Here is a 13,949-nt window from a genome sequence, read left to right as displayed (position 1 = left end):
ATTAAGCACCCTGCTGAAGTTGAGCTGGCACGAGAGCTTGGCAAAATTCTTTCAACTGTTCTTTGCTCATAAAAAGCGGGCTTTGCAGAATTGAGAGTTTCATGGATTTTTTTTCAGTCTTGACAAAGTTCAGCTAAGTAAATTTGCAGCCCCTCCAAATGTTTCAGGTTGGCATCTTCATATAAATGTAGTTCTTCATTTCCAAACCAGCTTCATCTTCCTGCCTCTACTTGTTCGTTGTGGGGAGTGGTACAGACCCTCCCAGTGTGGCAACGCTTCCCTCTTCTGTGTGCTCCAACGGGCAGGGGAAGAGGTGACACTGTAAACTGTGACAACATTATCTAAGCTATTAAAATATTATCACATTTAAAATACTATCACAAGCACCGTATCTAAAAGTCACTGAAATTAACAGACAACTTACACTTCAGCGCTGCTGTTTCAGTCTCTGCAAACAGAGAGAAACGGCTGTGCCTACACCTCCAAGTCATTCTTTGAAGGGTTTTTTTTTCCCCATCTGTAACAACTAGAGTATGAAAAGTAAATGTTGAGAGTCTGAAAGGCAGCTAAAATGCCTTTTCAGCCCTTGCTGACATATTGCACTTTTCCAGATGCTTTGCCCCACAAAGCTGAAAATCCTAATTTGATACTGTTCTATTTTAGTCCTATTCAGAGCGAAGTGATGGCATAAAGTGATTCTTTCATCAAAATATTGATATCAGAAGAAGATCAGAAGGAAAAAAAATGAATTTGTCATGTAGGAAAAGGAACAGAAAATCAGTCGTAGAAGTACGATTGGAACATATTTTCATATAGGAAAATCTTTGTATTTACTTATGTCTTTAAGAGCAATTGGTATACCTGTCTACCACGTCACAGTTTTGAATGTTCTACCTTTTTTGAAGGCAATTAGCCATCTATTCCAGGCTTCTGTGCTCACTTTAATTTCCCCATTTCTCCACCCACCTGAATCTGACACTTTGACATCTTTGCTTATTAGAATGGAAATTCAACATTTAGAAAGGCCAAGCAACACAAGGTCAAAACCCAGCATGAAATCTATACATTGAAGAAGGGACTGTGGGATTTTACACAAAACAAGCAGTTTTATATTTCTATAATTTTAAACAAAACAATAGCTGTCATGAGATACTAATGTAAGTTTTGAAATATTCATCACCATTTTCTTGCTCGATCTGAAAAGAAATTGCTTCAGCACTCAGAGCTGTGGGGAGATATTGAATAGCATTATGTCTTTTAGTCTAGCACCTTGCCGGAGAAGAATTGCCTCTAACACCATGCTATTATTCTATTTTAAGAATCTTAAGCAAAAGGGATTTCATCACTTGAGTTGGAAGATTATTTAACAGACTAGTAGACCTTATGACTACAAAGTATTTCCTGATATTATACCTACATTCTTCCATTTCCTAAACTCATAGCAGTTATCATACTTCAACTCATTCTAAACAATCCGTCTTTCTTCTGATCCTCCACACATCAAACCGTTTCACGGTGCTTAATGAACTGTTTCTCATGCGGTACTTACAGCACGTTAGAGTCTATTCTGATGAAGTACGTAAAACTAATTACATGAGCAGAATATTCAGCCAATCACTAGAACTGCAGATACAAGCAAGTGAGAGAACTCTATGCTCCTCAAACAAGTAAAAAAGAAACTACATCCTGGGCATCATGTTACTGTAACCGCAGAATCACAAGATAATATTGGGAACCACATCCCACAACTTTAGGCCTTTGGCGTACAATGTGAAATTCAAATTCAAAACCTCTTAGGCAATTTTTATTGGGGCAGACACAGGAGAGGCTTCAATATAGTGTATTTAAAATTCCAAAGGAAAATAATGCAAAGTTAGTTATTTTGTTATAAGTTAGCTATTTAGGGGGTTTTTTTTAATTATGGTGACACAATTGTTTCACTCCACTCTACATCATACTGGTTTCAACCTTAACACGACTTTGGTAGTCACTCAGTTTTTCTCATATTTAGCAGAGAACATTAATGCCCCTCTTAGACTGAAGTATCCAAAGTTTTCAATTCTAGCCAATTTGGAGTGTAAATAAACTCAACAAGGTTTTTGACGTACAAAAAACCTCTGCCAAAATAAAGAAAAATTGTTTAGAACATTATGGTTTTTTAAACCTCAAATGTAGAAGGCCAGAGCTGAGTATAAACATGAACTTTTCAGGTAATCTTGAACAGCAATGTTACTGGAAAACCTGTCTGTAGCATGGAACCAATTTGGGGGGGGGCACTAATAGCAGGACCTGGAGCTGAGCCCCAGCCCAGGGTTTCCCAGCTGTCCCACATATTGTGGTGTTAGGCCATGTGGCTTTGCCCCAGCAGAAGACCTCACCTGTGCCTTGCTGCATATCGGTACAGAGCTTACCATGTGGAAAGCCATGGGATGAGAGGTATGAAAGTGGCAGGAAGAGCTGCACACTCCTCACCAAGCAGAGAGGAACATTAGCAGCAACAAAGGATGGGCCCCCTCCATCAGTATGGCGAGTTCTCGCTGCCTCCGCCTCTCTGACTTGTTTTGTTCAAACACAACTGCCCTTGTTCACCATTTGGAACAAAGAGCTCACCTTGTACCCCTTTAACCATTTTGTTTTGAACATGGCAGGACAGCTGGTGGCAAGCTGTGGTGGGCTTCCCTGACACATCCTAGGACCCAGCTTCAAAATGGAGTGGTATCTGGCTTTTGTCATTGCATCCCTCACAAAGGCAGGAAGTGAGGCACCTTCATCAAGGAGAAAACTGCCTCACATGCCATCATCATCCTGAATGAGCTTCACGACCCTCGCTCCCCTGTGTGGAAAGTACAAGTTACATGTAAGCACCAGAAAGTAGATTTTAAGAGGTCAAAATGGACCAGTGACCCTGGCATGCAGGTCAGTTCACTGCCCCAGAAGCTGGCGAGATGCTGGGTGGTTTGGCTATCAGAGCTGTCCCTCCAGCCCCAGCACGCAATTGGGCAGGACCCCATAGGAGCAGAGTGCCATTATGACTGATCCTGATTAGCAGCTGGTGGCACGGCTGTCAAAGTTGGCATGTTATTGGTGAACAGCATCCTGGCTTATACCCACACCCCAGGGACGGGAATCCAGGAAAGACCAGAGGGCAAGCAGGAGAGTGCTGCACAGCCTGCCTGTCCCTACCATGGGAAAAGAGCACAGTCGCACCGCTGCAAATCCATTTAATTGAGTCAATGAGAATACGTGAGCTATTGCCAGAAAGTCAGTCGAGGAGTGTAGCACAGGCTCTGTGCACATCCACGTTCACTGCTTTCAGAGAGGTCAAGGGAAGGGGAGAAATCTGCTGAAGAACAAAGCTCGTGCATCATAGCTCCATTAATAAACTTCCCCACGACACAAACATCACGTCTCCTTACTCTAAACAAGTGGGGTTTTTCCATCTAGACAGCATTTAACCAGTACTAGTATGCCAAAACAAGATGCTAGTTGGGACTTCTGAAAAGAAATGTAACCATCATGGGTTTGGAAAGAGCTGACACAATAAGATACCTGGCAGGGGAGAGACAAGCAAGCACAGTATCATACTAGGACCCCTTCAAGAATCACCATTTCCCCTAAAACGCTCTGCCCCTAAAACAAACCTATGTTTTACTCTCATCCAGCCATAGCCATCTTCTTTTTAGCACGATTTTTTTTACAGCAGATATAGGATCTTGAGGTGAGCCCCTCCATTTACAACAGCGGCAGTCCCTTTATTTATAACATATGCACACTTGTAAGATGTTTTCAATTACTTCTGTCTCCCTGACATGCAGAGATGCTGCTTAAATAGGAAATTGTGTTATCATATATCTTTGAAGATTTCTAAGGATAGATCATTTTGCATTTTCTATCCTACTGAGCTAGGAAATTAACAGTAAAACTTTACCCTGCCCTCTAGGAAGCCTGATTTAGTCAAAGACATGATCTCAGGTGGTAACTACAGAATCAGCTATTTATTTAATTTAAATAAAATAATTCTTCCAGTGGACAGTGAAAGAAAGAAATAATACGTCATGCTAAGATTCCTGAGCCAATACTTCTCCCCTACATCCACTCCTGGGTTATTTTCTGTGCGTGTTGAAGTGCGGTGCTGAGCTGTGTTAAATAAGCTGCAGTAGAATGGAAAGCAACTAATTTGTGCTCCCTGGGTGTTGGGCAACTAATTTAACTCTTGCTGACACACGGACTATAAATAGAAAAAAAAGATACAGCTTCACTCTGATAACATTTCTATGAAAATGAATAATTCAACAGTAAGGAAACAATTTTTTTTTCCCTACCTATCTGTCCTATCAGGAATGATGAGCAGGAGTTCTGTTGCCTTTAGTCCAAAGAAAGCGGGTGATGTTAGGTATCTTTTCATGTGACAACTTACCCAAGAGCTAACACCCTAAACACAGTGTGTACTCGTCCCCTTGGCAACACCCCTTCTCCCTCGCTCACCCCGGTCCAGGAGGAAGCATTATCCATTTGGAATTAAAGACAAACCAAACCAGTTGTGACTTGTGGGCTGGACAGCTTTGCATGTCACAGGAACCATGTCAGAGAGATGACCATCAGGAGGTGCTCGTTCTCTTCCTCTCCCGTGGAGATGGAGGGAAATGAGACAACTTCGTAGATGAGCTATCCAACTTGTTGGCAAGAACAGAAACGATAGGTCCTATTTTTCATCAGGTGACAGACTGAACTTATCTCTACGTGAATTTGTACAAGCAGAACGCTTCCCCTGGGTAATTTTCATAGGCATCAGAAAAATTCTTGCAACATGCACAAGGTGGTCACAACATCCTAATCCTAACATTAAAAAGGATCACTGTCTTCAACTAAGTGGGCTGGAATAAAGCATATGCATGAAGTACTTCCATGCCCTTCTGGTAACTGAAGTATGGTTTCAGTTTTTATGGGGTCAACATACAAATATAATATAAAAATGCACCAGAATATACAAACGAAATCAACTTTTTTTAAGACAAATGAAGAATCAGATGTAGCTTCCTGGGTCTGAATTTACTAATGCTTCTTCCACAGTTTTTGAATGGAAATCAATTGACTCAGACTCCACAGTTGGGATATTTCCTTTTTAGAGAATTCTCAGTTGTGTGAACCTGTACGCATCCACTGTGTTCAAGGATAGTGCTATACCTACGGATATTACTTTTTATGGATTCACACCTAGAAAGCAACATTTCTTGCAGAGATGTAGCTTAGATCTAATCAGAAATCACATGTCTGTCCCTAAGAATAACAAAGACAAAAACGTTGCAAGACCAGATAAAAGGAGAAGCTTTCCAAAGGCATAAATGTGGGTAAAAATGCAAAGCAAAAAGGTTGACTACCCTCAAAGTTCATTAGGAAATAAACAGAAAGGAGCAATCAGTCCAACAGTAAAACAGGATACAAGTGTATATTTGGGGACATTGGAAAAATTAAAACTCCCTGGACACATTAAGTCTTCAGCATTTCAATTACCCCATATAAAAGGGGAAATAGAAAATCCTTGTGGTTTTTAACTATTTTAATAGTATTTATTTTAATTCATTTTAAATTAATACAAACACCAAAAGATTTAGGAGCCTGCAGCACCTCTGGTGCTTCATATCACCTGGTCCCCCCCATCTGCAGCCCTCCTGGGCTGACACCACTTGCTTTGATATTGACACAGTTCAGCCTTAATCCAGTCTTCAAAGAAAAAAATGGGCATGAAAATCCCTCATCCCCCTTTCCGCTCTGAGCCCAAGGCACACGCACACTTCCCAAGGACTGCACAATCCAGTGGATATTATTTTGTACTTAATAAAATTAACACTCGTTACGGAAAACAGGATTTGAAATGACATTTCAGCCACAGGATCCTTCCATGTCTGGTAGATGAGACAATAGCTACGATATCAGTTCTGATCCCTTTCATATCACTGGCATCACTTGATTAATTTTCTAAACTAAGTTTATTATGCTGCATATTAAGAGGCAGAAGAAAAGCAGATGAGAAAGACTGTTGCTCATTTTAGAAAATCTTTGTTCTAAACTGTTCTGCATGACTGCAATGTACTTACCAAGCACAGTTTACTGTGATTATTTACTGAAATCATCTTATAAGAAGGGATGTTCTAAGTAAAAACAAAATACAAAAATGCCTCAGGTTCACTCTTAATGTGATTTTCTCTGCAGCAGGGAAACCAGCCCCTTCTATATGCAACGTACATTCAGCACCCATTCATCTAATATTAATAACATATTTTAAAATTACACTGGGAAATCAAGATACCAAACCTACAACTCAGTGGCACAGAAGAGATTAGTGAGTGCTGCACAGATTTCATTAGTCCTAAATTAGACACAAACTCCAGTCTGGACAATCCTGGAATACATCTGTTTAATATTCCCCCAGAAAGAAAGTCACGTTTTGGACTTACGGTTGGTTGTCCTGCTTTGGTCACTCTGAGCACTGTCATTTGACTGGTTGCTGGAGACAGAGGATACGCTTGAGCTCCTGACAAAACCAAATGCAGCCAGCTTAGCTGCTGGCAACCGTGAATAACCTGGAGGACGAAGTCCAGACTGGCACGGCTTGGGGAGATTTGACTTTGCAGCACTTGGACATGAGCCTTTCTTAAGATCAACTGGAAGAAGGAAAAAGAAAGAATTTTTTATTAAACGAGCCAAATTGGGATATGCTGAACATTACCTGTACCACTCAGCTACATAAAGTCAGTATAAAGACTAAATACAAATTTTAACAGCTGCTCAAACTGCAGTGATGTCTTATTCTTTGCTCCACTAAAAAGAAGTTCTGTGCCACAATTACAGGTCACAATCATTTTTAAAATGTGAAATGCAGCAAGGACCCATGAGGCATAACTCAAACTTTCAGCAAAGTAATGTAGTTCAAGTCTGCCAAGGTCTTCTTTAATGCTATCTTCTTTTATGCTGTATCACTTTCTAATTTTACATTTGTTATGTGCCAATTAAAATAAACTCAGAGACAAACACGCTACACGTAGCACCCAATCTTGGAAGCTAGTGTAGAACACCAACAATCTTCCTCAAGGACACAGGACTTCTTTGCATTCCATCAAAGAAAACAATTATTTGAAGTCTTTCTTTCAAATTTTGCTAAAAGAAAATGCCCTTTTCTTGCACCAAGCCTGGGAACAAGGATATGCCTGTAAAGTTGTACTCTTCTAACATCCTACTAGCCATTTCCATTGATGGACTTCACCTCACTATAAACCATAAGCCTACATGAATAACATCAGCCACGTCTCAGACGACTACCAATAGCAGGCTTGTAATGGATGAAGTTAGGCAACAACCGTAGTTCAGCTACCGTGTCCATCTGTGCTAACTACTAACTGGTCACTGTCTCCAGCTTGTGTCCTAACCCATATTCTGCTGTTCTTGCTTAAGTGAACTTTTCTAGGCAAATCCAGAACACAGGTCCAGGTCCAACCTGTGTTCATGGAAGGACCAAGGCTTAGAGTTCGCTTTTGCTTGGAAGGTCTGGATACCAAGTGGATCTGGACCTCAACTGTACATAAAGTTTGGACAGTTTTTCTTTGTATTTTTGACAATATCAGATTCCTGTTCCTTGTGAAGTCCTGAGCAGCAAAAATATAAACACCCCTCCCCCAAGCCCCCCCAAAACCAAAGTTCTACAAAAGCTGATACTAGAGTTTTTAATCAGCCATCAGGACCAGTGGGTTAGGAGACAAGTCAACATTAAAGCTATCAACACATTCTGCCAGAAAAGGCCACAAAGTCACCCTTTTTCGATTCTCATTCGGTGAATGCTATTTGTGCATTAGCCTGACACATACTTCAAAGGAAGAAGTGAACATTCACAATATAAAGGAAAACCAGAAGTTAACTGCACAAGAAGAATATGGTCTTCATATTATTACAGTATTTAATTCTTTTGTAAACTATGTAGGTCACAGCCTTATTAATTTTAATGAAGCATTACACTTTGAGGAGACTTTATAGAAAACAAGACTAACTCCTTTGAGCAGAAAAATGTTACGGGGATTTTGAAAGATAGTTGTGTACCTCATCACAATAATAACACTAAGCTTTGTTCAACAAAACTAAGCCTTTTCTTTTGAAATAGAAATATGTGTAACACCAAGCTAAAAGGAGTTTTGTTATCCTATAAAACACATTCCTATAAAAGACATTAAAAAAATGCTCCTTGCTCAATGAACAAAATAAGGTATATAATATGGACTCTTAAAAACGCATTTTTTGCACCCACTTTTTGCAAGTTTAGGCCTTTATTAAGACACAAGGAGATGGATTTCTGACTGCAGCACTTTTGCCATCCCAGAGGAGAACATGCTGTGAAGAGTAACCCAAATGAAGATAACAAATATCTGCAGTGTGTAATAAAAGACTACTAAAATCCCCGTTCAGTTTTTTGCCACCAACAGGGACAATTTTGGACTCTGACCTTTCATTTGACTTTTGTGAAGATGGGCTCAGAGGTTGCTGTGGGTTCCAGGTGCTGGTGAAGAGCAGTGTAGGCACATTAGCATGGAGAGCAGATAAGCAGTGACGTTCACCACCATTGTTTACTTCTAGGCTTGTGCAGCATTGCTTTGATAGTGGTCTATTACCAGTGGTCTAGTTTATGGTTACCTGCAAAGCACCATCAAGAGAGACTTCTTCCCTCTGCCGGGGACATTCACGTCACATCTAAATGACTCCACAGCAAAGTGCGATAGAACCTGATCTCAATGCTTCCCTCAATGCAATCAACACAGCTTACAATTAGTGTGAATCACGTTAACTGATTTTCGTGTAGGAACAAGAAAAAGTGTCCAGTGAAAGGCTTTAAGAGTCCCATATGCTAGAAATGACATGCTAATCATCATTCAGACAGAATTTCTCTATTTGAGAGGACTAATATCTTACTGCATTAACAACTGCTGCAAAGCAGGACTGAAACTGGCTTATGCCAGTGTGAGACTGTGCTTTTGCTACGGAAGGATGATCCTGGGCTCTCTCCCTTCCACAATCAGACTTGTCATGCCCCCACCAATGCTGATACAAAGACTTCAGCAGATTTTTGGATGGGCCAGACCATCTTGCTTCCTCAGCTGGCTGCAAAGTGACATGCTTGCTGGTGCCTGGACATGGCCAAACATCCGCTTCCCCACTTATCTAAAGGACTAATTACACAGGGGCAACTGCATGTGATAAAAGGCACACAACTCCGTCACAGTGTACAAAATAGTCCCTGTGTTACGTTGGTGGTGGGAGCCAAGCCCAGGTAGCCTCCAGATTTGAAGCAGAGGCAATTATGTGTGAAGTGCCTGCAAGAACAAGGAACCTGCCCAGGTCAGTGGCAGCAGGGAGAAGGTACGGGACTGTCTCTTCTGGGTTTTACAGGTTTCCGAAAAATGCACCAACAGGCTTGCACTACACAAGCCGAGAGTCGAGATTCCTTCTTCCTGAGAACCTCTGAAAATTGAGGTGGAGTGAGAAATCTTTCAACTTTACAGGAAAAAGCTATAAATATCACAGATTTCCTGCAGCAGAATAGGGAATATTCCACTGGGGGTCAGGGGGAAGTGATGAGAAATGGTTTTATTTAAAAAGCATTTGAAACGCGCTTGCCCTAGGATGGTGAGGTTCACCTGGGACTCCCATATCCCCAGTTCAACCGCAGGGATGCCCACACCGGCTCCCCAGGCTGTCTGTTCCTTGCACCGCTGTGCAACCAAGCACCTGCAGTCCGTGGCACACTACAGGTGTCACTGAAGAAGAATTTCTTTAAAACGAGAAGGTTTTTGGTGATAAATTGCCGCTCAGCCATCTCTACCTTTTCTTCAAAGTCATTCTCCGAGACCCCAGCACAGTATTCAGTGTTTTTTCTCACACTTTCATGCTTGCTTTGGTTTATGACTTCACTTCAAATTCCCCCTGAAATAACAGTATTTTGTATCTTGAACTCATCATCATCCTTAAATTATTTTTCACTTCTCTTCTTTGTAATCCAGCTTTTTTTTACCAGGAGGACCTGGGGGCAGGACATTAGCCTCATTAGGGATGCATTCAAATCCTTAAAGCTAAGTCATTTTGTGTCTTCTTTCTCATTAAAATACATGAGACATCAGACTATTGTACGTATTTTCTGTTCTAAATATCATCAAGTTTTACGGTGGATGTTCTTTCTTTATTTCTGTTTCTTAGAAGTATAGAAGTACTCCCGCAAACAAGGTCTGGGAATTCAAAACAAAAGTTATTTTAATGAGAAGCTTTCGTTTTAATAAAAATCTGCAAAAATAAACCTAAAAAATTGGCAAAAAATCTTTCTAGTTGTCTCACTGCCTGAAGCTAATTATAGAATTAAGTAGTCACACAAGCGATTTTCTATGACACTTCAAGCTGTTCCCATCTAGAAACATGAAAACATTTTGAGTCTAGCGACTGATTGACACAAACCAGATATGCCTGGGGAGCCTTAAGAAAAGTCAGAGATAGACTTCTTATGCATCCCCACTGCACGTTGCACCCAGCTCCCTTGATGGTCTCTCATCAAGCCTGGGACAGTCCAGCTCCAAAGGCAAAACTGTTGTCATCATTGCTGAAATCAATTAATTTCTGATCAGCCCATGCACCATCATGCGGTAAGAAATGCTCATCTCCTCCTGTTTTAAACGCACAAAAAAGCTCCTCTGTGCCACCCCAGCTCCCAGGCAACCCAAGGCTGGCTAGCATGTTCTCACCACCCCAAGAATTTGTCAGCTCACATTTCATTGAGGTGCTGGAGTGTGTCCAGAGAAGGGCAACAAAGCTGGTGAGGGGTCTGGAGAACGTGTCTTATGAGGAGCGGCTGAGGGAGCTGGGGTTGTTCAGCCTGGAGAAAAGGAGGCTGAGGGGAGACCTTATCGCTCTCTACCTGAAAGGAGGCTGTAGAGAGGTGGGGGTCGGTCTCTTCTCCCAAGTAACAGGCAATAGGACAAGAGGAAACAGCCTCAAGTTGCACCAGGGGAGGTTTAGATTAGATATTAGGAAAAGTTTTTACACTGAAAGGTTTGTCAAGCATTGGAACAGGCTGCCCAGGAAAGTGGTTTGAGTCGCCATCCCTGGAGGTATTTAAAAGACAGGTAGACGTAGTGCTGAGGGATATGGTTTAGTGGTGGTTTTTGTCAGTGTTAGGTTGATGGTTGGACTCAATGATCTGAAATGTCCCTTCCAACCTAGACAATTCTATAATCCTATGATTCATTCAAACAGCAAATATTGGTGTTTGCTTTGTAGCTGATGTGCAAAGCAGCAGCATCCCACAGAAACATCCCTGCATAGGAATTGTCAGTGCCTGAGCCACACTCATTGTGGTTTCCACTGTAAAATTTCCACTGTCTTCCATTGCAAGAACAATTCTCTGTGCACCACAGCCACATCTCATCCGCCCAGCTGCTGCTTATTGGACCGGCTGCTCAGAAGAGACGATGCTTGGCTCTCGCCAGGGAGGAGGCAGGGTATGAAGCATTTGCCTGCTGCTGCGCCCAGATTAGTGTTACGGACCCTGTTCTTACAACTGACAATTTGGTACAAGTCATCTACACAACTCTTCTCATATGATGCATTTTGGTCCTTTGACGACACAATAATTGTTGGGCGCAGAGAAGTGGCATATGGCTAAGTCTCGAATAAGGTGACAATGGCCTTAGCAAAACTCTGATGAAGTGTGTGTCTCCCTTTGAAGAACTTAATTTTTCTTTACAAAATACAGTCAGATGGCTCTCCCAAAGAAAGCAGAGAGTGCCAACTGAAAACACTGCAGATTAGTGGAGTATAAAGAATATTTTCCTCTCTGAATTCTCCCCTTATCACCTCTTTCCTTAAACAACTAAGAAGTTTGTCAGCTCAAATCCTAGTACCTCAGGCTGCAAACCTATAAAATAAGCACACAGCTGTAGTAGCAGTAATGCAACATTTCAGGTAGTAACCTCAAACCCCCTTTTCTATCATCAAATCTCATTTACTTGTTCAAATATTAAGTATTTCTGAGAATAAACGTGAAAGCAAAGCTTTCCTTCCAGGAGACAGCTGTAGACATATTGTAGCATTCATGATGAAATACATTATACATATGCAAAGACACAAATAAATGCATATATCTATGTGTGTCTGAGTAATCAGAAACTTTGCTGCCCTGATTTATATATAAATTGTATGTTTAACAAGAGTTGACTTGCTTAGAAATGAGAGGAACTGCTAGACCCTCAAGACTGGCAAATTTAATACACAGAGAGGTGATAAGGAACCAACATTTCATTAACTCACTCTTTGAGAAAAAAATACCATAAATACTAATGAAAAATGTAGAATTAAGTGAAGTGAAAGAACAGGATTGAGTAAAGTTTTAATGATGAGATCTCTGTTACACTTTTCAAAATCAGACATTAATCCCATCAAAATAGTCAGCTAATTAATGCAAATCCTAACATGTGTGCTCCAAGAAGTCTTTATAACCAAGGGAAACATATTCATAATTTATATGTTATAGACACAATACCCTTCAAAGCTTGTTTTGAATTACAAGTTTCCCATAGAAAGAGCAGAGTCAATTTACATAAAATAAACAAATTAAGCTTTCAGAGACACTATTGAACCTTTAAATATATCATGATTCAGTTACTTTCTGTCTTACATACAGTGCAGAATGCTTTTTCTTACAATCAGGCTGCTTGCCTGACCCATCAGAGGCAAAGCATCACCTAAGGGGCAGCACTGATTAATAAGGAACTCGCAGTCAACGCCGACACGTGTGCCATGTCCTACAGACAAAGAAGGATCACTGCTCCAGTCACATTTTAGGCATCACATTTGGAGATCACACTTGTGGGATCATTCGTTATTATTTTACTTTCTACTCGGCGTGTATTAAAACTAACAAAACCCTTAATGTTACTTAATGTACTTGCAGTCCATCACGGCAGTTCAGGGATTTAATTATCAATTACTTTAGAGTCAGTTTTGTGAGTATTAGTATTATACACAGGCCAAACCACTCAGCTTATCAGTGCTGCTTAAGCAGACTGCTACACTATGAACGGCATGGCAAAGGGGAATAAAATCCTCATTATGAGGCGCTGCTGCTGTCCTCGATACTATGCCATGGCGGTTTCAGTTTAAAAGCCTCCGTGGTACCTCACACTTTGTCACGGGATGGCAACTGGCTAGATCCTTCTGCTTCCATCACCCCAGGGTAGGACTGAAATCGCTAGGATTAGAAACTGGATTAAAAGCTCAGGATTGAGCTGCAAGAGATGCTGATTAGCAGTCTTGAAGGCAGGACTGGCATCCTTGAGAGAAAAATACCTCCCGGTCCCCAGCTGCTTTTGCTGCAGCCAGCCAGCCCTCACACACCACAACACACGCGAGCAAGGGGCTCGCCACCACCGCTTCCAGGATGCTGACCATATGCTCACACATTTCATTTGCTTGTATTTGTAAATATGACTCTATCAAAGCCATGTTTAATCCTCTTTCTCAAATATTGCATCAAAACCAATAATGCAGATTAAAGTTTAATACCACAACTAACTGCCAAATTAAGGGAAAGTGATTGACAGAAAGCTGAAAATGGTTTTGGGTACCTCAAAACAATTGGCTAGATGGTACCTGGCCCTGCTCTGAGCCCTTCCAGTCACCCTCACACCAGCTCTGGCTTGCCAGGGGCCGCTGTCCCATCCAGCTCCTCCACGGCAACCAGAGACCCATCTCTAGTCTGCGTTTGTGCACCGCTATGGATGCAGCCACAGGAACCAGGTCTCTGTTGCCCTGGCACTCCTATACCGGTCTTGTCCTCTCTGCTGCCACTTGAGCCTTTTCATGAGCTATTCATTCTTCTTTAAAGAAATAATTAAAGATTAAAAGGCTGGTATGCTGATTTATGA

General features: G+C 41.3%; 1 protein-coding gene across 3 annotated transcripts in view; it reads right to left on the bottom strand.

The window, feature by feature from the left end:
* MTUS2 (microtubule associated scaffold protein 2) overlaps positions 1–13,949 on the bottom strand; it is a 351,967-nt gene that overhangs the window by 176,415 nt on the left and 161,603 nt on the right. For all 3 annotated transcript variants that reach the window (XM_054220594.1, XM_054220605.1, XM_054220613.1), the window contains one exon: positions 6,456–6,662. In XM_054220594.1, coding sequence (XP_054076569.1) covers positions 6,456–6,662 — 207 coding nt within the window. The remainder of the gene's footprint in view (positions 1–6,455; positions 6,663–13,949) is intronic.

This window comes from Rissa tridactyla, chromosome 1 (assembly GCF_028500815.1).
Source record: "Rissa tridactyla isolate bRisTri1 chromosome 1, bRisTri1.patW.cur.20221130, whole genome shotgun sequence".
In the NCBI taxonomy this organism is placed as follows: Eukaryota; Metazoa; Chordata; class Aves; order Charadriiformes; family Laridae; genus Rissa; species Rissa tridactyla.
This window is presented reverse-complemented; position numbering and strand designations above follow the sequence as displayed.